The 26,845-nt window shown below is 40.5% G+C and overlaps 1 protein-coding gene across 3 annotated transcripts in view; it reads right to left on the bottom strand.

Annotated features, from left to right (window-relative positions):
- The window catches only part of LOC130162035 (leucine zipper putative tumor suppressor 2 homolog), a 35,451-nt gene extending 8,649 nt beyond the window's left edge, over positions 1 to 26,802 (bottom strand). For 2 of the 3 annotated variants that reach the window (XM_056365470.1, XM_056365472.1), the window contains exons 1-4: positions 26,563 to 26,802; positions 12,456 to 12,586; positions 819 to 1,364; positions 1 to 519 (exon numbers count right to left, since the gene is read on the bottom strand). The exon at positions 1 to 519 is cut by the window's left edge and continues 87 nt beyond it. In XM_056365470.1, coding sequence (XP_056221445.1) covers positions 1 to 519; positions 819 to 1,337 — 1,038 coding nt within the window. In that variant the 5' untranslated portion in view covers positions 1,338 to 1,364; positions 12,456 to 12,586; positions 26,563 to 26,802. Of the gene's footprint in view, positions 520 to 818; positions 1,365 to 8,988; positions 9,166 to 12,455; positions 12,587 to 26,562 lie in introns of those variants that run through there. The other variant, XM_056365471.1, reaches the window with a different exon arrangement.
- Between the last annotated feature and the right edge of the window lie 43 nt (positions 26,803 to 26,845).

The following is a 26,845-nucleotide window of genomic DNA, read 5'->3' as shown; positions in this document are numbered from 1 at the left end:
CCTCACCACCCCTTCATAACCCTCCACAGGGCCGGGGGAGCGCCCACTGGACCCGCTGTCAGATAGAGGCTGCCCCCGGCCACTTATCGACCCGGAGCCTGTGCTCTTACTGGAGGATGAGCGACCGCTGTCTGAGTTGGAGTGTCCATGTGCAGTGACCGGTGGAGCGCTCTTCATGGGCTCCAGGTGGCCACCAGGGGCCTCTCCTGATGCCAGGCTGTAGCTGGCAGCGCTGTAAGGTGGCAGGCTGGAGAGGGAGTTACGTCCAGAGTCGGACAGGGAGCAGGACTGGCTGCTACCACCGCCACCGCCACCACTGTTGCGGGCCCCGCCGTATGAGCTGCGTTTCTCAGAGCAGGAGGGCGACACCTCTCTGTGGGAGGGGCTGAGCAAGTTTAGGTTGTTTTGGCTTTCTGATGCGTTGGCACAATGGCGAGGGGAGAGGTATTGCATGGAGGTGCGGCTCTTCGGAATGACCGGTTTGAAGGCAGTGGGCCGCAGCACTGTTTTCTCCATGTTCTAGAGGAGGAAACAGGACAGGACCAAGGTTGAGAAGGAGGTAGGGCTGAGTGATGTGGCCAAAAAAGAAAAGAAAATATCTTTTCTGATGCAGAATTTAAACATTGTTAGGACTTAATGTGCATAGCACCCCCTGTAAGGCTGTCATTGTTATGCATATTCCAAAAAAATTGCAACTCAAAAGGCTTTCCAGAAAATGTACTATGCCTTTAAGTTTACTGATATTCCTACATAAAATGACATTTATTGTAATATCAGTGTTTATCAGTAAAGTCAAAATCATTTATTCAAAGACCCACCTTCTCAAGTTTTCCTGACACAGGGATCAGTTTTGGAGGAGGTCCCCCCATATTCCCATTCAGCCCTGATCCTTCTTTAGTCTCATCTGCGTCACTCCCTGGGCTGGCGGGTGTAACATGGTTCTCATTCCAGTCACCTATAAAGTCCTCATTCAGATAGGTGTAGTTCCCATTCCCACTCTCCTTCTCCAGCCCCCTGCTGGATGTTGTGGAGCTCTGTTTCTTGAGTGGTGGGATGTTCTGCAGCAAAGGGTCCTGGGGGGACTCGCTGCCCAGGCAGGAAGCGCCTGGTGTGGGTCGTCGGAGTCTTGCTCCCAGTTCAACACCAGAGCGGTGGTCCTGGTAAGGGCCGGGGCGGGCGGCTATGAGGCTGCTGACAGAGCCCATAGGATCCAGAGTGGAGGGTGGTGGTGCGTTGATGGGGGGTGAAGGGCCAGAGGTGTGTCGTCTACGGGCTCCTCCACTGAGGCCGGGGTTGTGGGGCTCAGCAGATATGGGCAGAGCCTGAACCAGGGCCATGGTGGCAGCTCAGAGGGGTCACTCGCTCTGAGAGAGAAAAATGACAAACATGTTTTAATACATGTTTACACAGTAACTCCCAATTACATGTTAGTCTTGTGGGGTCAAAGTCAAGTCTCAAATCATTCCAGACAATTCCAAATCTAATCTAATGTAAAGTCTCAAGTCCTTAAGAACAAATCCAGTCCAGTCTCAAGTCTTGCTCAAGCCAGTCTTTAGTCAGGTCTCAAATTTCAGACGAGTTGTGATAGCAAGTCCAGTAAAGTCTCAAGTCCTTAATGATGTTTAGACTTAAATAAAGTTGCAAATCGTTTGAGAAAAGTCCAACTCAAGTATCATAGTACCATTATCATCGTAAGTCCTTAAGAACAAGTGTTGCAATGACAAGTATCAAGTCATTTGAGACAAGTTCAAGTTGAAGGTTACCTTTCGTAATTGCAAGTCTCTAGTCCTTAAGAACAAGACCCAGTGAAGCCTCTCAAGTCATTCAAGATGAGTCAAAATCAAATATTAAGTCCAAGTCAAGTCAAGTCTTAAATCCTATAATAGTAAATCTGAGGTCCTTCTCAGGTTGATTAAAAGAGGCTCAGGTCAAGTCTTAAGTCTTGTAATATCCTTTTCATTGAAGACAACCTAAAGTCAGGTCTCCTGTCCTTAACAAGTCCAAGTCAAGTCTCAAATCTTATAAAAGCAGCTCTCAAGTCTTTCAAGACAAGTACAACAAGTGTCACATCTTGTAATACCATGTCTTAAGTCATGAAGTCAAGCCTGCAGTCTTATGTCAAGCTTTAAGTCATCTGAGACAAGTCAAAGGCAAGTCTGAAGGCCTTAAGGATAAATCTCTAGTCGAGTCTCAAGCACTGGTGGAAATGGTTTTGCTTTAGGATACCAACAAGGCCAGATCCCAGCTTTTAAATCTCCACAGGAGGGTGTTTTCAAGGACGTTTTTAATGTCAAAAACACACTCAGTGACGATGACAGAAGCAAAATAGAAATGATATACAGTAGACTGAAGCATACAAATATCCCTCAAGACCGTAGTGGCCCACACACGGAGAACCAGAACAGGCCATTCATTAAACCCATTCAAGCAGCACAAACAGGGCTTGAGGCATTCGGCTTGCGAGGCATGAGGCAGCAGAAGAAAGGGTCTCTTTTCATTTGAGATGTAAAATGGCTTCTAACATGCTGGTATTTTCCCTGACGGCAACAAAGGCTACTGTCTCCACACATCTTATCAGCCTTAGGAACAAATAAAAGTTCATAACTGCGGATAATACCTCAAAGGAGAAGCGCAGAGAAGGGGAGACAGGTTGAACCTGCTGTGATACTTTAGCCGTGGGGGTTGAAAGTTGCTGAGTAAATCTAACTTTACACAAAACTATATAGTTGTGAGGAATAAAATAACAAAGTAGGAGGCACAAGAACTGACCCACTTACTTTTACACTCCCGCGCTCTCACAGGACTGATGGTAAATATTGACACTATAACAGGCGAGTACAAACTATGAGAACAGGATCAGGGTCCCGTGGATGGTGAATAGTTGAGTGTTGTGTGGAGAACAATGGCCCACAAGACGCATGATGATGAAGTCATGCTGCACTGACAACAACACTAACAGCAGAGCCAGTTGTGCTCTGAAAACATCATCACGCTGAGTCACAGAGTATGAGGATATCCGAGTGATGGGTGTGTCCTGATCTTGAGTTTCAGGCTCTTCCAGCGAGTAGAGAAGATGTGAATGAAGGATTTGAAGTATGGCAAGACTGCAGCTCTCACTATGTGATTTGAATATTTGCAGTTTGTTGGTGAATCCCAGCTATGTCGAAAAACAAAACAACCTGGGCCTGTATTTATCACAATGGACTGCAGTCAAAGATGACCCTAACCCTTAAGAATAAAAACAATTTAAACTTGTTTCGGCTTAAAAATGCTCCTTAATGTATGAGGGTCTCTTAAGATGGGTAAAGGTAGTATCTCAATGACTGCAGTACACAAACAGCCAAATAGCTCTGTTTTCTGTCTGACAATATAGGGATAATATTTAACAACACAACATGGAGGCAGTGTATTAAGAATTAAGAATAGAGTAGTTTTAGTGGATTATTTGCATTCTAACATCTGATAGGGTGTAAGCCATCTTGGCATTTATCAGGGTGGCAACACAAGAATAAATTTGCCATTGATTTTATTTAGTCACTGTCAAAGCATCTTCATTGTCTGCACTTGTCAGTGCAATGCTAAATTGTCATTACGTGATTTGTCTGACGTATCTCGTCTACCACCAGCAGAATGTCTCAGAATTTTATGTTCATTTCAGCCAATTTCACATCACATCATTTTGACTGTGTGTGTGTGTGTGTGTGTGTGTGTCTCATGGCAAAATGTGGTCCTGGAGACACCTACTGTAGCGGGAACTGCTTGTAACCTGTCACTACAGTACAAGACACACTCATGAAGCAGGTTTGTAGTTGAGATTGAAGTTTGAAGTTCTAGTTTCACCTCTATTCATATATTTAGACATTAGAAATATATTAGATTATTGTTCATTTCCCATGTTAATAATTCCCTGAGACTTGAACGATTTCCCACAAAATTAAGTTTTACAAAAAATAACATCATATATGTTCTATGTACTCAATGAAGATGAAAAAAACCTGAGGAAGGAGGTGAAGAAGACCGTCCATGTTGGCAGCTAGAAGGGAAGATAGCTAATAAGGTGAAAGAAGGCCGACAGCAGGCATGCTGGCCAGACACATTTGTAGCCTCAGCAGCCAGGACAGGGCCATGCCAAGTCATTTTCCAACCTGCCAGGTTTACTGAGAGCGTACAAGGATACTACTGCGATTTAACTGTGATTACCACACGTTAATTAGCACCCTCAAACGCTGGCTGAGCCCTGCTTAGACTGAACAAGACAAATCTGGCACTGCAATATGTTGTTATGATGCGTAAAAGCTGTGAAACTACCAAGTAATTAACAAGCATTCCACTGTGATCTCCGTTTCTACAGCAGTAAACCACTATTCAATACCTTTTCTGTTATCTTTATCATGCTTCCTGGTGGTACAGCTTTACAAAAAGCTCAATACTGGTGCAATACTGTACTATTATCAGAAAGTCAAAAAAAAAAACCTACAGCAGAAAATGATGATCTAAAATCCATTCGCTCACTCCCTCGTGGGAGAGGCTTAAAATGCTCTGTCCACTGATTGTCTTAGGTCGTTCAGTTAATGCAGTTTTAAATGGATTTTAAAATGTGTGCCTTTAAAAGATTCATACTGCATACTTCAGTCACTGCATCAGTGTCGGTCCGAAGGAAAACTTAAAGTTAATGGCAGCAGGAGCAACATGTGGTGTTGTGGAGGCAGACTTAACGGTCCCAATGAGCAGAGCCAGGAGGATTACTCTTATGTGATTTCTCTATGCGCTGAGAAAAGCTAATTAGTCCATGACGATATTTATTACACATAATCCTGTTTGAATGGCACGCGATGAGACTGAGTGCACTAACATCTGGAGTTTGTTACAAACTGCAGCTGTCAGAAAGAATCCTAATGCTCAAAATGATATTTATTTACATTAACAGTCTGAAACCAAAGAGGATCGGATCCAACCAAACTGATTGATTTCTGTCATCTTCTGGATGTGCGCCAGTCAGTGACCTCACCTGGTGTCAAGTTTAAAAAATTTTTTTTTACTGTTGAAGCCTTTAAGGCTGAAACTAATGATTATTTTCATAATCGAATTCCCACAGACCGAGGTGACATCTTCAAATGTCCTGTTTTGACTAAACAGCAGTCCAAACTTCAAGGATATATTCAGTGTCAGACCAAAAAAACATAAATTCATCACATTTGAGGCTAGAAAAAACAAATATTTCACATTTTTCTCCTAAAATGTGACTAAAACCATTATTCAATTATCAAAATGATTGCCAATTAAGCAATTTCATCCTTTAATATTATTCGAGCGTGAACTCTGCTGCTCCTCGTTTAATTCATATTAGCTCACATGCTTTATGTAAAGAATTTTGTTGGATGTGATTTCATCTTTCACACAGTTTATATGAATGAAAGTTACAGAGAGAGAGAGAGCACTGGTCTAAAAATAGTTTTTACTTAACTTAAAATTAGCTCTTTCTCAGTGTATCATGATGCATAAAAGATGATAATTGGAGAAATTAACTTTATTGCAGTGACCTTAATAATAAGATGTGCATTTAATTGTGCCGCTGCAGCCTTTACGTCATTCTGCCTGTGACAACTTAGTGCGTCACAAAGAACTACACAAACTTCTGGTTCATGTAAAAACTAATGAGGATATTCATAAGCTAGTTAATGTAAATTGTAATTTACACCTGTCTTAAGGATCTCTTCTTGCAGTTGCTAAACTCAGATCAGTATTTGTGGTCAGGGGGAGTCCATCTGGTGCCCTCCAACTCTCTCCAGATAAGTGAATAAGCTCTAATCCCTCTGGACTCAAGACGACTGAAACTATGTAGGGACTCTACTAAGGAAAGCACAGGGGTGTCAAACTGTTTTTAAAGCCCCCCGTCATGTTCATGCAGCCCTAGTTCCCTTTTGTTGTCATAGTGACCGCGGCCTCAAACACTAGAAAGGGGAGGAGGGACAGAGAGGGGAGGAGGTCAGAGGGCTGACAGGAAGGCCAGGACCCCTCCTTAGCAACTTAAAGGCTTCAGTCGTTCTATAGCTCTGACAGTCTTCTATATGCTCCCATTTGGCCTAATGGAAGATAAATGGACATTAACAGCTAATGACTGGTGGATGGATCCATGACAACCATGGTGAAGGGGGAGAAAAGGGTGTAAATATACTGTAGTACGGCTGCAAGTCACTATTTCCATTATTGATTAATCTGTTGAATATTTGTAATGATTATTTGACTTAACTGTTTGGTCAATAAAATGGCAGAAAAGTGTGAAAAATGGCCAAAGCAACTTCCCACAGTGACAGTGAAATTGCTTCAGATAAATAGTCTTGGCCGACCAACAGTTCAAAACCAAAACATTTTCAATTTTCTGTCATAAGATGAAGAAAAAAAATACATATTATACCTTTGAATGATTAATTAACTAATCATTTCAGCAACAGTGATACATTTACATTGCATACGCGCAGCGAAAACAACACTGCAGAGCATGTAAATGATATTGTAACCAGCCTCATGATGTCTGCAGTGTCAGCTGACCGACTGTGAGCAGACTGTTTTTGTCTGGGAAAGCCCTTGAAGGTTTTAATGTCTGTGCCCTCAGTCGGGCAGCAGACAGACGGACTCAGTCAGTCGGTCGCTCCTCGGGCTGGAGGAATGTGTGGGCACACCAGCTAATGAGAGTTCAGTATAAACATGGGCAAAATAATCACCGGTCAGTGTGTGGACAGGGTGATTCTACGGCCACGGCTTTTCTGAGGTCTCATCATTAACATGCCACAGTTTGGTAAGTAAGTCACATTACTCCAGCTTCGAGTATTTTGCCATGCTGCACCAGCCAACAGAAGCAGCTCTGAGGATCTACTGTCACACCAAGGCTTCAGGTTTTTAATCTCCAAACTTCCAGCAATGACAGCTCTGTGGCTCAAAACGGAAAAAGCCAAACTAAAAGCCAATACATTACAAGACGCACACTTGAGTTCATTTTTTAAATTTACTGCAAATGATACATTCTCTGCCCTAGTGATAATCCAGCCCAAATTACTGCATATACGGTATATTTGTACAATAGATTTTAGTGAATTGGAGTTTTACACTAAATCTAAAAAGTTACATTTTCAACTATTAAATAACAAAAAGTTTTAAATGAGGTAATATTTAAGAACTGACACTAACACAGCTCCAATTTCCAAATCCAGATACTTGAACTACTTTAAACTGATCACAAAATGGACACAGCTATGAGACCTCCACCTTCCTTTTTAGACTGTGAGGTCTTGTGTCTTCTGGAAAATAGGAGCCGTAACAGAGATGAGAAATCTATACATGGAGATCAATGCATTTAAAAAAAATTGTTGCTGAGATTCCAGTGGAACAGATGATCAGAGCTCACTGGGTATGAAACAGAGGCTGCAGTCTGCTCCAGATCAGCCAACTCAGATGTTTGACTTCACAAACGGACAGTCAGGTCACTCCAATCACAGTGTTGTATTCATTACAAATACAGCGGTAAGTCTAGACAGACTTCGATGACATTCATTGGCATGTGGGGCAAGCTTTCGTCTGACTGCATCTGAGATTGGTAATTAAAGAAACAAACAGTATAAAAGCCTTTTTTTTTTTTATGGACGCCATATTACAAAGATACAGTATACAAGGTTCACTGGCCCTGCCCCGCAAGACTGCAACGTCACACAAACCTGCTTTGAGACAACCTGAAATGAGCCTGCACTAAATCCTTCTTTGTTAGTACCACGCCATAAACACACATCCACAGCCACAGAGGTGAGAGTCTAAAAATATTCCCCACACCAGGTGAAACGGAGGCTCGGGGGTAAGAGAAAAAGGAAGCTGTGTTACACTGGCCCTCATCTGAGAGCAACGCCACCTCCAACTCAACGGTGATGTTGAGAGAAAGAAGTAAAGAGACTAAAGAATAAAAGTAAAGCAGAGGGTGTCTCAGTTTTCAGCAGGGAAGCGTCTGCATGAGGGAACAAACAAATGAGTCTGGAGATCCCCTCCTCCACTCTCCATCTCTCTGTGCCCAAACTTCTGAATCCCACTCTCTCTTTCTAACACCCCCCCCCATCTCCTTACCCCCCCCCCCCCTCTAGAAACTGGAACATAGAGGGAAAGTGTGACAACGCTATTTTAGTTTTGTAGACAACCTACCTTTCCAGAGGCAGACACCTCACAGCCCTGACACACACCAGTTACCAGGTCAAATGTTAATGTTCACTATTTACTATTATGTGTTGTGGCAAGTGCACAAGGTGACATCTTAAAACGTAAAATAGCTTGATTCGTACAACCACCAGGCCACAACACAAATTACAACATAGACTGATCATTGATATTTCTGCCTTTCTTTGACAAGATTTTTCCTCTCAATTGCTTTTCTGGTTAAATAAATTGAAAAAAAAGTTTTTGCTTATAAAGTGTATTGTATATTATACGCTAAGCAGTCAAGTTGGATAAATAGAGGTGGAGACCCACGTGCAAATAAATCAGTTAACTAAACAGGCATTTCTCATGAGCACCTGAAGGTTCATTTGAATGATGCACTGAACACTGTCAATGATTATACAGCACTGAAAGAGAGCAGAGGCCTCCTTACACACACACACCAAAGTTAACATCCTCAGTTTGTCATTGTTTTTGCTTTATGTTAATGACCAGTAACAGAAGAGTGATCAGTGGAAGTGGACATCAGCTTGTCAATTTCATACGTGGGCGATCGTAATAATTAGAGCTGCAATAATTAGTTAAATCTTTTCACAACTACGTTATTTCAGTTTTTCTTTTTCATATTAACATGCAGTAAACCAGCACAATTTCTTTCACAGTGACAGTACAAGTCCAACAGTGAACACAACAGAAACTGCTATAACCCAACATCCCTGTCACCTTGATTGACAAAGTAATAGTAAAAAGTCAACTTCCCTTTTCTCCAACGCACCTTCCCTCCGAGCTTCTTACCCCAGTTTGTTCCTTGCATGGCTGCCCTGCTCCTTATCATCCAGCCTCAGCTCCTTCAGCGGCTAAGGTTTAAGTCAGCTCCAACTCTCACTCTGCTCCTGTTCTCCTGGCTGTGTTTCTGACCAACCCTCCTGAGGAAAACTTCTCTAACCCAAAAAAAAAAAAGGATCTCATTCTCAAGCCAAATGCCGCCAATGTGAATGGGAGCACAGTCCCCTCCCCTTCCTCTCCTTTCCTCTCTCTTGTGCCCCCCCCCTTTCCCCCCCTCCTCTCAGTCCAGCCTTTCTCTGACAGATACACCTCCTCTCTCCCTGCTCCACTCCTCCTCTACCATTTCCTTTGACCAAAGAAACTACGCTCTGCAAAGACCTCTACTGCCTTTGTCAGGCTGAAAGGAGAAGAGAAGGGAGAAAGAAACGGAAAGCCAGGGAAAAGGCAAGCTCTCAGTTAAAGACCATTTTGCTCTCCCTGCCCATTTCAAGTAGAAAGGAGAGAGGAACTACAAAAAAAAAGTCTGGATTTCCATTTGCCACATATCAGCTTTTATTTTTATTTGTCAAAAATCGAGTCTTCATCCAAGTTCATTAAGGACAAAGAAGATGCGAGTGAAAAGAGTATGAAATATGCTGAAAAGTGAAGGAGAGAGAGGTGAAACTGGTGGGAAATTGTGTCAGAATTTAATGATGTAAACACTATAATAAGAGAGTATAAAAACAGCATCTTTATTAACCTTAAAGTGCTCTAGTCCTGCTTCTCATCTGTTCATCTAATCTAATAGACACACTAAAGCTCAAAAAAGAGTAAAAGTTAATCAAGTAACAAACGATTAATTAAACTAGGCGTCACACAATAAAAAAAAAAAAAGGTAAATGTTTCACTCTCCTTTTAGCTCTGTTTTTGGTGGGAGGGTTTATAAAAGGATTTCACTGAAAGAAGCAAAATTGTAAAGAACAAAATGAGCTGAAAGACACCAAAGAGATGAGGGAGACTGCAGATTTCAGAGATAGTTCTCTGAGGTTTCATCACCACAAGCGATCCCTTCACATAACATGTAGTTATTTGATCGATTGTTAATAGAAAATATTGAATAGTGCAGCTTTAAGGAGCCAGTCAGCTTCCACAAGTTTATTCTACTGTGACAGTGGCAGCATTCAGCCTTTGCCTTGACCTGTAATCCGCCATCTGGCCAAAATGAATGAAAAAATAAAGGAACATCAGGATGAGATGGTGCAGCCTGAGCTCAGCTGCTCAGCTCCCAAATGAAGAGAGGGGTAAAGTGGGGTACGAGAAGTAGGCTATGCCCTGCCATCGCCCACACACACACACACACAGATCTCTCCCTCTGCCTTTCTCTCCTTGCTCCTATAACTGGGCCACACTGGTAGGCACCAAGTTTGTCCTTCATTCAAGGCCGGGGAGGGAGTTCAAGGTCATTCTTGGTCACGTCCTGATGGGAGGTCTGGAGAACACTGAATGTGCCACAAGTTCTGTAAAGCCCCGTCCCACTGCAGCCAAAGCAACAGAAACCTCTCTCAGTCAAGGTCCAAAAGTGGACAACAAACACCATCAATCAGCCGCCCCGAGGCCACCAGTGCTGGGATAAAGAGGCAGGCTGCAAATCACCTCTGTGAATGCCACCATTAACACTAGCTCTTTATAGGCAGGGGGGGGTCCTAACATGAGTCAGTCCCTTTCGAGGGAGGTGATTTAGAGACTCAAGCAGCAAAGTAAAATCAGGGTATGTGCAGGTCTTAAAAAGTCTTAAAAGCATTGAAAAGGCCTTTGAAGGTATTATAAAGACTTTCATTTAATTTACAAAGATCTTGTTTTTTTGTTTTTTTTGCCCGCCATAGATGGTAACATTAGTTATAGTTTTTTTTTTTTTTTTTTTTAATTTAGGAGATGTGATATAGCTATGAAGACCATCAGCTCACAGTGGACAAATTAAGATTTTAACTACAACTGAAGTTAACTTTAATTATTCAATTATCTTTTAATATGGGAATCCATCTGTCACTTTTCTACTCTTTATCTGGGTCCAGGTCACATTAATTGATTAATTATATCATTAGAAATTGCTGTCATATAAAGCTGGGAAGTACAGACAAAATTGTGATATGTCAATAAATTAATAGATTTAATAAAAAATTGTAAACTTTATTGTTCCTACCTTTTTTCCATTATTCTTTTATCAGTATGACGGATGGATGGAAAGAGGTATTGAATCTCATTATCTGTGGTATTAAAACGGTTTTAAAAAGTCTTAAATTTAATTTGATGAACTCTGCAGAAACTGAACTGACTGAAAATCTGTGGCTTCCTTCTCTGTCTGCAGACGAGCCAAGGGAAAACCATGAAGGAAATGAAAGTAAAACACCAGTTAAAACAAATAGTTCCAGTGTGGCTTTGCAGTAATGTTGGGTACATCTGCCTGGTGGTTTCTGGTTTATCCTCTTCAGTCATATTCAGTTTATTATCCTACAGAAACGCACAAAACATTTAGGAGTGCTGTGTGTGGGCCAATTTCTGGTGAACATTGAAAGTGGCTCCTTAGAGGCCACAATTCTAGTTTATCTGTATCTATAGCGGATGCCCAGCAGGTGGTCATCCATCACAGGCCGAGCTGCCATCTCTCCACGGTCTGTCAGCCCGCTTCCCTCTATATTTTCATAACAACGGTTCACGTCTGGGACCAGGAACCGACAGAAAGCTAGGCCATCCATCAGTGTCCGTGCTGCCTCTGCGTGGGGACATCACTCCCACTGGACGCTGCAGCTAAAACTGGCCTCAAGCAGCCGGCCATTTGGACCACTCACTTCCAAAATAATCCACCATGGCACAAAGCAATCTACGAACACCTCTGAAATAAAACCTAGAGCTTGGCAGGGGGTGGTTCATTAGTTTTAGACACAAATGAAGAGAAGGGAGGAAGAGAGACCTATTTGGATTGAAATAACTACTCCTAGTAAGTCCCATCATAAATCCACAGAAATGGGCTGGCTGTATCAAGGTTGGCAGGGACCCGACTTAGCCACACTCTGATTTACTGTATAATGTGCCAAAGAGATTAGGGTTACGCCTCCAGCTCTGGAATTATAGCAAAACCCTATCCATGATTAAGATCTGTTGCTAACTCCCACGCAGCAGTAATGTGTTAACATCCACACATAGGAGGATGCACACTGCTATGTGTGTGGCATGCAGCAGCCACTTCTTTACATAAAGTCTTAACCAGGAATGGCTCTCGAGAAGAAAAAAAAACAAAACACGTTTGCTCTCAACTCAAAGCAGCAACCTTGTGTGTGAAAATTCCTGCAGTAATTCAAGAGCGTTTGCGTAAAATCATGCTTCAAGGTCAGAGGAACAGATGGTAGGTTCTGTTTCACATATCAGAGAACAGCCAGAAAATTCAGAGTTCCCATTTTATTCAAATTTAAATCACATTGTGTCCTCAAGGCTTCACTTACCTGTCAATGACACCCTGTCTTTAACTTCTGGAGGCCTTAGAGAAGCATGGGGTATGGGCCCGTCGAGCATCCCACGGACTCACATCGGTGAGCAGATCTTCATTCTTTCCTCGTCCCTCTGTTCTCCCAGACTGAGGGAATAAAAAAAGCAAAGAATGCATGTTGTTGAATCAGCAAAGGGGAAGCAGCGAGACTACTACCACTGTAGAGAGCTGGAAAACCTGAAATGTGACAAGTATGTTTATGGAAGTCAGTTAGAAAGAGGAAAATCTGAGTCATTATGGCAAACAGCTTCACACGAAAGGAAGGTTGAGACTGAGGGGATTTTCCATGTCAACAAGAGTGTAGACCAAACCCAAAACTAGCACCCAGTTCACAAAACAACTATCCCATGGGTAAAGTAAAAATGTTATTGTTCATTCTTTTGTGTTTGTGCATCACCACAAAGTTTATGGGTTTTCCCAACAGGTTTTTGTCATTTTCTAAGGTCATGTGAATTTTAAATACAGTTTGCAAGTTAAAAAACACAGTTTTATAGAAATTTTGGTTCAGATTTTTGGTCAGAGTTTGGATCCACTTCTATTTTAAAAAGAAAAAAGGTGAGAAACACACTGCCACCATCGGGAAAGTAGTACAGAGTCCATCTGCAAATGAGTAAACCGGTGTATTCATGGTAGAGTAATATTGGAGTTTGGTGTAAAAGAGCATGAGGATAGACAATGAAAAGTGCCAGAGGTGAGCCGACCAGACAGCCATTGTTTCAGTCTGACTGTTCACAGTCCTGCTGCTGCAGTGAGAACATCATAATTGCAAAATAGTACTTCTGATTATATTTGGCACTATCGTGTTTTCTCAGCAAATGATACCATGTCAGATGGAATGAACTACTGACACCAATAGAAGATCAAATAAAACTTCCTCAAACTTCACTTCTGCAGGTTTCAGTCTCCTCTTTCCAAGGCAATTTTTCAGGATGAAATTTCCCTACTATATCATATCATATTATATTATGAGTCTGGACAGATATGGAGGTAAAGTGCCACTTGACTGTTAAGTAGAGGCACACAAGCCCGAGGCAGTAATTAGTTTTTAAATGGTTCCTAAAAACTGAGATAATAAAATTGTGGACTGTGCTGTGATCCGTGGTGAAACTGAAACTGAGAGGAGTAGCAGCTAACTGGTTAATGTGCATCCTGTTTTATCAGCAGGATCAGGGATGTTTGCTAAATTTAACGTTCCCAACTGCCTGCAGGGTAACTGCAACTGTACAGGCTTTACTTAAAGCTAAGTACACCTCCAGCTCCTCCATCTGTGCCTAACATACTGCATTAGTATGTTACAGACAGATGGAACTGCAGAGGAGACCGTGGCTTCCCACATGTAATGCAGCTCGATCCAAATGGCTTTAGGGCGGCTTCGTAATGTTGCACTGTGATAGCGCGGAGCCAGAGAGTTCATTTTGAGTAATAACTTAATAGTTGTTTGTTTTAAAGGCTGACAATTGACCTGCAGATCACAAACAGGTGTTTACTTAAGAGGGCCGCTCCTCTCACCTGCTTGTCCACATTGAAAGGGATAATCCTCATTAAAGAAGACCAAACAGTACAGAGGGAGAGACAGGAGGAAGAGGAGCATGTGCACTGGATGAAAACAGAGTTGAGGGCGACACTGTGATTACCATTTCATTACATTATTCATCTGCTGAACAAACACCTTCAAAAGACAGCCGTCAATACCACTAAACCTCAACCTCACCGCAACCTGTTAACTGACCCGCAAATCAATCAGCTATCAATGAAGTGGAGGAGTAAAGATAAGGAGTCACTTGTTCATCTCCATCAGAGAGTGAAGACACTTTATATGGGAGAAAGCACCGACTGAAATGAATTATGCAACTTAATCCTTCTCCTAAATTTACTTTGAAGTAGACACGAATGGCTTTCATGACAGTTCAAAGCAGATAATGTGAATGTAAACACCTGCAGCGAACAGAGGCTCTCCTGATTGAATAAACAGGTGACAAAGTGTCATTATGAGCATAAAGAGGGTTTTATTTCCATATCAAGTTCTTCTTTACAATATCCTGTAAATCTGCCTTTCTCCTGGTCTCCCTCTATCTTCCCTTCATTTTCTCTCTCACACTTTTCCGATTTCACAATACTTAAAATAGCATTGATCCATCACAGTTGAATCAATCACAAGAATTTTCTCGAATGATTTCCCAGCCTGAACATAAAACAAATCAGTGAATGACTTGCGACAGCTCGAAGGAGAACACGTACAGATCTATGCGTCTGTTCGAGTCCTCAAATTGATTGTTTGGATATCTACAATATGCGAGTGTCCCAGACAGTTTACATCTTCTAAAATCTGACACTGGTGATGGACTGATGACAGATGAAAAAGAGAAACAGATTAAGGTTTAATCTAGCATAGCAGTTAAAGTCAGGCGGTCTTAAATTTCAGGGTCCCACAGGGAAAAATGAGCAAGCAGACCATATCCTTACATCCATCTACTTATAATCAGCTGAAACGAGCTGTAAATACAGCACTGACATATTATCACTTCATATTATTGTTATGATGAACGTCTTCGCAAACAGTTGCCTTCATTTGGAGTTGTGTTTGTGTTCACCTGATGAATTATAGTCTAATATTCACCCTCCTTTTAGCTGTGTTTTGCTTTCCAGCAGCTCTTAAGGGAAATATTTAGCTTCTAAGATAATAAATGCTCCTCTATGTTCATTAGCTAGTAGAGCTGGGCGATTGGACAAATATATCACTGGTTGTTTCATTTTTTTTTAAGGCCATTTATTTGAGCGATTTTTGTCATCTTATTTTGCCAATTTTATTTGCTGTGTCCTTGAGCACTCAGCTTGGTAAATAGTTAACCTGTAAAGCACAATTCGAAGCATGAGCTTATAGGAACTGGCAGTTGGAGTTGGGACAGGTTCTGCACGTTCTTGTTGCAGTGATTTCCATCTTTCACAAAACAGGGCAGTGACTAAATGACAACTAACCCGTCTTTAGTGGTTGCTGTCTGATTGATCGATGCTGAAGAGCAACGTCAATTCATAATGAGTATACACACACACACACACACACACACACACACACATTCAATCACAGTTGAGAACGAGACAGAATGCTGTATTTGTAGTTGTGCACCCTGAACATGTTATTCCCACCTGTAAGTGGAGGCGTCCTTCATCTGACACTATCAGACTCTTTTTCAAATACCATCAGACAGCTGTTCAGCCTGTCTTTATAGCTTACTGCTTATCAAAGATCTCAAGGCTATAATGTTTCAGTAAAATTAGATTTCACATTAAAGACCACAGACGACAGAAGATAAGGTGAAGGTAAATTTATTCAGACAGAATACACACAACTGTCTGAATAATAATCAGCAATCACTGTTTGCTGGACTGAAGGTGGCCATTTGGAAAGTTTTAACATATCACCCAACCCTTTCAGCTGGTCACTGACTTTGTAGGCTCACACTAACTGCCCAGTACCAAACAGCAGACAGACAATCTGTTTTTAGACTTTTTTCACAACAAAGTAATTGTGTGATCCATTGTTAATCTGAAAACATTACTTTATAGTAGGGCTGCACAGTATCCAAAAAATATATATATTTATTGATATTATTTTGGCAGCTATTGCAATTTCAGTACGCTTTTTCAGTTGGAATGGTTGTTTTTGCATTTCATTTTCACTGTTGCTTTACATCCGGAGAATATGATTTGTAGGCCGGGGCGTCACTGTAGCACCACAAAGCTTACGGTGCTAACTAAGCACAACAATGTTGAGACGCATTTTACCTTTATCAAACAAATTGCAGCTAAGCAGGTGGGATGTTGCACTTGTTGATTACGATTGATTATATTTTGATTAATTGTGCAGCCCTACTTTAGTTTATAGTCACTTAAAACACTCACTTAAAGTCACTATTAAAACAGTTCATCAAACACGGACTGATCAGAATTTGGAATAATTAGAGCAGGCAAGAACATTATGGTACAAAGACAGCAGGATATCATGAATTACAGCCTAATTACTTTCATAAACATTCAGTATTAGTATGTGCAGTTGTGCTTGTTTAAGCACCATGGCATGCCATGAGTTTACAACCACACTGTTCAGGAGGCTACATTAAATAGGATGGGGTGCAGGAAATAAATATAGATACCTATTGGGAGGGACAGTGTAATAGAGGAGAAGTAATGAGGATAAATGAGGTTCTGTATTTGCAAGGCTTTCAGACACACGCACGCACGCACACACACACGCGCGCGCACAAACACGCACGCACGCACGCACGCACACACGCACACACACACGCACACACACACACACACACACACACACACACACACACACACACACACACACACACACACACACACACACAGGACCAGTGGACTATTAAGGAACAGGGTGGCGGCCTGCTTCTTCCCTATCCAAACACTGCCACCCCACAGCACTTAGGTTTATTATTCTAATGTTCAGCCGTGTGCCGAAGGGTTCAGGCAAGTTAACAGACTCAACGATAGATGGTGGGACCAGCACACCCTGAAAAAAGGCTGTTCAGAAAATAGGGAAGTGGTGCAGCATAAAAAGAGGTCATACAGCCAGACATGTTGACATTACTGTACTCTGGATATGTGAGACAATGCTCAACAAACTGAAAACATGCAATTCATTTTCATTTGACAGCTGCTTGCTTACACACAGTTGCGGTCAAGAACATAATAACGGTTATAACTAACAGTTTGTTGGTTTTGTGTTTAGAAATTCTGAAATCATACAGCTGTTTATTTGGAAGGATAAAATGGGCAGAGTGGGAAGTGAATCCACTGGGGAAACTGGCATGTCTGCCTTGTTTGCAGAGCGAGAGGATGGCCCACATGGAAAGCATCACATTCCATCTTAAACAGTACAAAATCTCTGTATTTTTCTCAAACATCCTCATTTAGGATCATCCAGGCCAAACCTCAAACATCCTCCTACGTTTTAGAAACCTACTAAGAAAACTCACTGTTGTGTGAGCGGTGAGGGACTGAGGATAAGGAGGAAACAAGAATGACCGGGAGAGCAGCTGTAAGTGAAGAGGTGGTGGTTGAACAAGCATTGTTCAAAAATAAGATGTCTACCACATTTTTATGAAGTGAAATGTAATATGTAAGAGATCTGTGTCTATATGGGAATCATTATGACCATATTCATAGACATTTTAAATTCCAATGCTAGGACAACTGTATGACAAATCACATAAATTAATAAAACTGATGTTAAAGGCAATGGCCTGTGTTTCATTGTGAAGTACACATCTCTTCATATGTGTTAAAAGCTTCAATAATAGATTTTGTTTAATCACGGCTTTGTAATTCATGGGCTAAGGCTGCAACTAACAGTTAATTTCTCAGTTAACTGATTAGTGGTTTGGCCTATAAAATGTCAGAAAATTGCAAAGACCCCGAGGCGCCGTTTTAAAACGTCAAACAGAGTCCTCACATTGGAAGAGCAGGAACAAGCACATTTGGGGATTTTGGGATCAACAACATGTTAAGATCATAACAAATGGTCAGTATGATCTTTGTTCCTATAAAGACATATAAATACAGTTATGTTAAGTATTTATAGTGAAGCTGACGTTTTTCTTAACCAATCAATAGTGCGATATTAGTTTATATACACATATACTGCTAACACTACCGTCAAAGAAATAGTTACAAGAAATTGCAGTGCACAAATGCCACAGAAATATTTGGTGTAATTTAAAAACAGGGTTTGTCCACTAGAGAGCACTGACATTTTCAGATGTAAAATATAATTTTAGCTAATTATCTTAGTTACTACTTTTAAAAACAAATTTAAAGAATCTTTATCACAAATCTTTGTTTGCGTGTTTATGTGTCTGTGTTAAAAAAACAAAAAAAAAAAAACAGTTGCCGATCCAATGTTGTCATCACATTTTTTAATCAATATTGGTAATGGCCACAAAAAATAGCATCTGTTAGGCTTTATGGATACGTTTTTTTATATATTAATTATTTACTGCTCAATAAGTAGACAGTATTTAACTGATAACAGAAAGGGGCACCTAAAGTATTTATGGGTGTAATAATGGCTCAAATGTTAATCTGAAAACTAAAAATAATATAAAAGAATAATGAAAACAGGGCAGCCTATGTTCTGTTAGGCGTGGATGGATGGATGGATGAACTGCTGCACATTGTTTGAATACTTGACATCTCTCGTCCTGTCAGGGTGCGCAGGCAGGACCGACGGCTCTCCACGCTCATTACTTCAGATCCACTTCCCTTCTGCCTGCGTAAGCCCTTATGCAACGCTGTGACGCAGCTACTGCCTGACCGTGCATCCCACCACCCACGTAGCTTCTGATTCGCACCCCTCGTTCTTCCCCACCACCTCTTCACCTCTCAGTCGCTCAGCCTACCGCCACACGGCCGGCGTCTCCACAGCACTGTTTGGCAGAGATGAGTCTTGTGCACACACTTATTATTTATTACCTGTGTCCCGAGGGTTTGAGATGTCACGTTTTTATGAGTATCAGTATGCGTGTTTAATATAGAGTGTGTTTGTGTGTCGTCCATCTCGTGGCCTCTCAGCAGGAGAATAATCAGGCCACAATTCACACAGAGAGCGAGGAGAAATCTATTTTAAAATATCCAAACAACCAACCTCAGGGAGGGGCCGTCCCACTTACATAAGTCCATCTACATACTGTACCTCTTACTGCAAGAAAACTAAACCAAGACAAGAAAGGGAAAGGGTGGAGACACAGAACAGTGGAAGCAATATTTTAAGATTGGTAACATATTACTTCTCCAGCTAGCATGGATAAAACTGACCAAACACTATTGATATCCCAGCTCTAAACTTCAGAAAGGACAAAGGATGAAATATTACTCTGGGTTATGAGTTTCAAGATGAAATGAAAAAGGCATGTTTGGTATTTGACCATTTAGGAACACCTTTCATGGAAAAAAAGTGACCTTGTTGGGTGAGAGCGAACAAAAGGAAATGAGAACCAAAATGGAGAAACTGTGAAATAGAGGCTGAAACAGAAGAGTGGAAGAGAACTTGGGTATTCATAATTTAATAATTTTAGCCATCATTTCTATCGGTTATGATAGATTTATCCTCACCATAGCAACGTCACTGATTAGTTGATTAGTCAGTTTTTAGTTTTCTCATGTTCCAAACTAGAGACTGTGAGAAAGGCTGTGGGCTACCCCACAGTCAGGGGGTGTGACATGGGTTACAGCAGGAAACCAGGTGGTTGGCACAGCTGAAGTAAGTGAGTGGGAAAAAAGAGTGGTAGTGAGAGAGGAGAAAAAGAGTGCGAGAGCAACAAGGTAACGAAAGATGTGAAAAAAAAAGGAGGAGAGAAGCAGGAGTCAGAGAGGCTCCAGGCCTGTACTGTACATCAGCACATATGGGCCTCCCTGCAGCAGCTGTGAATGTCATGATCGCACTAACTACCACTGCCAATCACAGCTGCTCATGGGAACAGGGCATGTTGTTTTTCATGCTTTTTTTAGAGCACGCAATCATCCACAAGTGACAACAGATGATGCAACCCACTACATGTACATGCTGTGTAAAATATTCTCTCGACACGACTTAATTTTGGTGTAAACTCAGACTTGGGAAAAAGGTCAAACAAAAAAATTTTGCCTACATCCTAGAACTAACCGTGATATCTGAATCCATGTAATCCGACAGTTACACACTACTTCTCTTTCCAATCTGAAGAATATTTTACCAATTTAAAATATAAACAAGACTAAGAGTGTGGTGCTTTGAGCTAAATGCAATCGTCAGCATGCTAACAAGAGCACAATAACTATTCTAGCAGATACAATATTTACCATGTTCACCACCTTTGTTTAGTGTGTCAAAGAGCTGCCATATATCTGCCAATATTAGCCTAGAGCAAATATTATTGTTATCTATATTTCAGCCGATAAGTACAAATGTGCCAAACTATAGAAATAATGTCATCTTTAATTGTTTGCCCACCAGAGAGAGTTTGTTTTTCAAATGTAAAATTTTGCCCGTAGTATTTTGGCCTTAAAAATCCAGCATCATTAAGGGTATGGTGTATTATCATACTACCACCTGGTAAGTATTATGAAACATCAACTACAGCTGAGACATTCTTATTTGGTCATAAAGTAAAAGAAAGTATTGGACAAATAAAAGAAATGACTTGATGGTGGCAATAGATGAAAAGTCAGGGAATCACTAAAGTAAGATCATGTCAGTCCATCTGATAGTTGCTGAGATCTTTCAGACTAGACCAAATGACCAGTCTGAGTAATAAAAAAAAAAAAAAGGGGCAAACATTTGGGAGAGATTAAGAAAATGAATGGCAGAGCAGTGATTGAGAGAAGCGACACAGGAGAGGTCCGATCTCTATTTCGCTACACGGCATATTACAGATTTACAGGGAGAAGAGTTCTTTCATTGTTTCACACTCATCAGTATTCAGGGGATGAACACTACACAGCACTGGTAGCATCATCTACACTTTGTGTCATGTTCAGATACAAAACAACCCTGAGTTTTCTAAATGCAGAGAGTAATCTGTGGCAAAATTCTGACAGGACAGAGCAAGTGGACGAGGCTGCACCAAGTAATGTTGCAGAAATCAATTATTGTTCAGAAATAAGTTTGTTGAAATAATTGTTGTTGATTCATAAAATTAAGTCAATTAATCATTTTAATTTTACAATTATTGTAATAATGTTCACATAGAAATTTTGTGTGTAAGTATACAAAAGTGTATCCACCTATTTTTTAGCAAAGTTTTAATTTTCACATAAAAAAAATATGAGTGGGAACATCAAAAGATTTCTACAAGTTTTCACAGCATTTGTAGTTCTTTTAATTGCATCATCTTGTGGTACGGTCCTCTCCTGCAACTGTTTAATGGCACCCAATCAGAGAAATAGCAGCTGTTTATCTTGAAGAACCACATAGTTTCCAAACTCACATTTGCATTTTCTTTTGCTTTTCTGGAAATTCAGTTAAGGTTTGCACTACATGGACACCTAGCTAGTGTGACAGTGAGCAAACATACTCCATACCAGGACCCTGAAACTGTAGCAGCTAAATGAAGTTCATTCTTCATTACTTTCTTTCTATGACGTGAAAAAACTCAAACAACTTTTGGCAAAAGATTTGGAAAAAAGCACAAGAATGTCAACCGGTATAAAGAAAATTAGTTTTAAACCATGAATGGTGGATTGTTACCATGCTCCATTTGCATTGAAATTGGGCCATTAGTCAAAGCACTAGAGAAGGAGGTGACAAAATATGGCAGTTTGAGAAGTAAAAGATGTCCACAGATTAATGGCGTCTGTGCTCTGCAACTGAAAATTGGGACAAAGCAGAAATCACATGAGGTTTCACTAAAGAAAACGAAGTGGGAAGCCTGTGTGTGTCATAAATCTGTTGCTAAATCCTCTACATACCTTCTACACTTCAAATATTCATGATCACAGACGTAACCTGCTCAGGTCAGGACAGACATTCGGCTCCAGAAGGGGAGTCCTGACCCTTTCCCAGGCTCAGGGATCTGAGGTCTATGAAACCTCACCCCCTGCCTCTTGGTGCCCTCATACAGCTGTGCAGCAATCCAGCTGCGTGCAAAACTCAGAGGCTGGCTAAGAATACCAAACCAATCCCGGGGAGGAGGTAAGGTCACAAGCCCTGTGGGAAATCTGGATTATAGTTGGGAAATATTTCAATATAATATTGTGATACAGGACTAAATAGATGTCTGGGATCTTAGTCATCATAATACTATATTATGTAAATAGATTAAGACATACCATGTGGAGTGTTCGACCACTAGTGGTGCCATAGAGCAATGTTTTAATGAGTGGTTTTGTTGGTATCTCATGTGAAGCTAAAAAAAATTTGTCAATCGACAGAAAAAAAAAAATAAATAAAAATCAGAAAACAATTTTCAACAGATAATTGGTCAAAACAACAAATCATCATCTGCTCTCACCTTCTCCAATGAGAGGATTTCTCTGTTTCAATATCATTAAACTGAATTTGGATAAATCAAGATGTCACACTGGAATGATTTATAGACTCAAAAACTTTGTTTGTTAGGTCTTAAGAATACATGAGTGGTGAGAAACTGTGTAAACATTATTGTTTGTCGACATGAAAACTTCCCAGGGTATCTTTAAATGTTTTTCTTCTGTGGTCTTAAAGGCTGCATTACATCCAACTGACACGTTTCTGAAATAATTTCTGAGTCAAGAGAAATCAGTATTTTTCATATTAACCATCACTACCACTATCACTACTAATTATACCAACTTTCTTTCTTAGTGCACAAAATTAACTTATTAAATGACAGAAAATTAGATATAACAAAGTATACATTTATTATTAAAATTTGGGATTTAAAGCTGGCATGTAAATTATATCTAAAATAAATGGGTTTTACTTACAAATTTGTTTTGACAAGGTGACATGAGGATGAATTGCTCCCATGTTATTTACAGACACGTGTACCCAGCAGGCCAGGGTCAAAGAGCTTTACAAAACTCATACACACTGAGGGTTATCACTGTTTTCTGTGACCGACTTAATCAGATCTTATCTGAATGACCCCGTCACAGTGAAACCCTCCTTTCATGTATTCAGCAGAAGCTAAATTAAAATCCATTGCTCTGAAGGAGGAAAGGGAGGGCCGACGGTTAAAGCCAACTGTGCTCACTTTGTTTTGTCAACATGCTGCATGTGTTGTGGATTCAGCATATTGCCTGAGTTTCCTACAGTGTGTTGTGACACTACAGTGGATCCTTAAGAACCAGCAGTCTGCCACAAACTGTCATACAGCAAGTCTTTCTTTAGCAGAAGAACATTTTAAGACATTTAAGACAGAACTCCAGGAGCTAAACTCAAGCTGTATTCCCTCTTTTGTTGTCTAGATACTAAACTGACATAAGCCTGCAGCCTATTTTGCTTCACAAGGAGTCTAAAAAACTGTTTTAAATATTATGGTGTGGGAAACTGTGCATAATCACTAATTACAGTAATTAACCGGTGACAGCAGTGTAAATTCAACATAATGGGATGCTACATAAACAAAGAAAAGACACAAAACACTAAATCAGCATTTCATTTGACATGATGGGCCCTCAGGAAAACTAAACACAACAGTCTTCATGTTGCCTGACAGCTAAACACCTCCCACTGTGTTCCCATTGTTGTCTTGTCTTCTTAAGTTTCTCTCTTGTTATTTGTCCTTCAAGGAGACGGTTTGCACAGAACAGAGTGACTTGACCTTCAGTTTAAACAGCTCAACGGCAAAATTCACAGCAGCAGGACAGAGCGATATCACTTACAGAAAACACACCATTTATCCAGTCCACCTAGAAAACAACAAGGTGTGCTGCTCCAGAAAGATAAATAACTTGACTGTATGCACACACTCATGTATATTTTTCTATCGTAACAGTGCTTTCCCTCCCACTGCTCACTGTTATATTAACTGCCAGCACATATTTTACCTCAAGACTCTCAATAGCTCATAGACCTGCTCTTATATAAGTTTTACTTCAACAACACAACATAATTATAACATGAGAAGGTGAGATGCTGCTACCTCAGGGAATTGTTTTATGATAATAGCCAGAGCAGCATGTACATACAGCAATGAAATAGAAGCCCTGTTTTACAGAAGGTGGTCCAAAGGTACATCATCCCACATCTGCTGACTCAGACATTAACAGACTCAAGAAACAAAGCAGAGACTGAGACAGGTTGTGTGAGGAAAGACAAAAGAGAAGGCACTCAGTTACCAGTTTATTAGGTACACCTAGCTAAAACTAATGAAAGCCATTCTTTGAATTGTAGATCTTAAATACTTTTGTTACTTTAGAAATGATAGAGTGCTCAGAATCTAAAGTTTCTTGTTTATTATTCTGTGATTAGATACTTCCTGACCTAACTCTGAAAACATTTCAGATTAAACTATATTTTAGTTGGTTAGACTTTCTTTAGACTATGTTTTACGTTATTTATTCACCACCAATGCATTGTTAGACCCCAGGAGAAATAGCTGACAGCTAATGGGGATCCAAGTAAAGAACAAAGAATAATGAAGAGTAGCATACTGAGCAGCTTGACATATTTAATCAAATGCAAAAAGGGTGAAACATGTTTAACTATTTAGAAAAAAAAAAAAAAAAAGGATAACTTTGGTCTCAGCACCAACAATTAGGTATCGTACTGACACCCTTATCTAAAGTTTCAAACTATATCCAGCCCTACTGAAGACTTGTTGAAAACTGTATTTAGCTACACAATGCAACATAAAATAAATATCAAATATATAGTTATATTAAATAATGAATAAAATAAATAAATATAACTAAGAAACTATTGTCTCCTCAAACAAACTACATCAACAGATTAACAAGGGATCCAAAAGTATAAGGAGAGTCAATACTACATTCAGATTAGATGAAATGCAATCAAACCCCAACATTAATCATGCAGTCATAATATTCTTGTCATCTAAAAGACAAAACATGGGGGAGGCACATCTAGAACTCAGATGCTAACACACCGTTATGCTGACAAAGCCCTCTGAAAATGTTTAATAAATTATCAATGCAAATAAACTGTGGCCTCCCAATGTCAAGGCTCTACAGTCCACCCCTCTCCGAGCAGCTGAAGTAAGCACTTGACCTCTGTGTGTTTGTTTAGGCTGAAGAAATTTGAATAAAGCATCTTGCAGAGTGGGGGGCTGAAGGCCAGAGTTCAGAGAGTAACTCTCTGTCTGTTTGTTCTTTTTTGTCATGTTTTCAACTTGTTCCAAGTATTTTCCCTTTGTTTACACATGAAGCAGTTGCATGGAAAAAATAGACAAGGTTCTTATTTTCAATCTCATTACTTAAATGAGTACTCTTTTGGTATAAACACACCACTGCTGTGAGCTGCTCTGCACATATGCGCCAAAACTCCCTCTTGATAGACATCCAGTGTGCAATACTCTGAATTATATTCTTGTTTCTTGTAGTAATACACAAACTGTGCAGTTCTGATCCCACAGTGCACCTGGCAAAGCAATAAAACTGTGAACAAAGCCTTTATGTCGAGCCAGTGGCTGCAGACAGCGTCCGAGGGGGAATGCCATTCATTTTAAGAATTCACATATGTTATTGCTGCACCCCAGGGCAGGTCAAGCAATACTTGTAAACGTTAACCACTCTCTCTTACAATACAAGCTAGAAAATAGACCATGGGTTGTATTGTGTTGTCACTTGGATCTAAAATCTGCCACTGTCCCCAAAGACAATGAGACAATGTACTCAGTTTCGCTGCCACATATGATATTTGTGAGCTCTCACACCCAAAAGAGGTTTAAATCAGATGACAAAGGGACAATAAAAAGAACTGTAACTTCTTATAAAGCTAATGGAGAGCAGTGCCTGAGTCTAACACACATTCCTATAACAACCACATAAGCATTCATTAGCCAAGCCTCTATCTGAGATAAGATAAAAGCAGTAGGATTCGTTTTGAGAAGATGGAGGGACATGCTGAGAGTCCCTGATAAGGAAATTGTTGATTTATGATCTGGACTCGAGCTCAAGTTTGAGCAGGAAATGAGTCTGGATTTACTGTAGGAGGCACTTTGTTATGTCTAAACCCACTCAACCTGTCATGACTGATGCACACGTTGATAAAATTGGGGGCTGGAGTTTTTTAAGAGAGGGCCACAGAGACTTCAGGGGCCTCCAGGCGGCATTTTACATTGTTAGATGATTTGTCTGGGAGGAAGAAAATCAACACTTAATTTCCTCCAGGAATTACAGACTGTGTGTGTTTTCACCTGAAGGCAACACGAGAAATTAATTCAACCTTCACACACCTGTGTAGAGGCACAACTTGATTATTAGACGTTACTTTCAAATATCCATAAAGTTACAAAGGCAACAACAGGGCTGTGCATTTACTTCTACAGCAACAATGTCTATGAGAAACATTTACACACTCAATACATTATAATATTAAGTTAAATCCATTAAAAACCTACCATGTACGTGGAGCGGACCGTCGGGATAGCTGCTCTGTTCTGTAAAGTCTGCTGAGAAAATCTGGATGCGACGGGACGTTTTTCCTTTTTAAAACCGTCTTATCCACAAACTCGTAACTTTACCGAGGTCTGTGTTGACAAAACTACATGTTAAAGTTATTTCTTTCCCTCTCCTGTTTTCCCTCCTGCCGCTGAAAACGCGTTTGTTGCTGTGCAGAGGGCTGGACAGGCGCTGCTCGTGTTTTAGAAACCTGAGGTAAGCTAGCAAGGAAATTAACGGATA

The sequence above is a fragment of the Seriola aureovittata genome, chromosome 21 (assembly GCF_021018895.1).
Source record: "Seriola aureovittata isolate HTS-2021-v1 ecotype China chromosome 21, ASM2101889v1, whole genome shotgun sequence".
NCBI classification, from domain to species: Eukaryota; Metazoa; Chordata; class Actinopteri; order Carangiformes; family Carangidae; genus Seriola; species Seriola aureovittata.
This window is presented reverse-complemented; position numbering and strand designations above follow the sequence as displayed.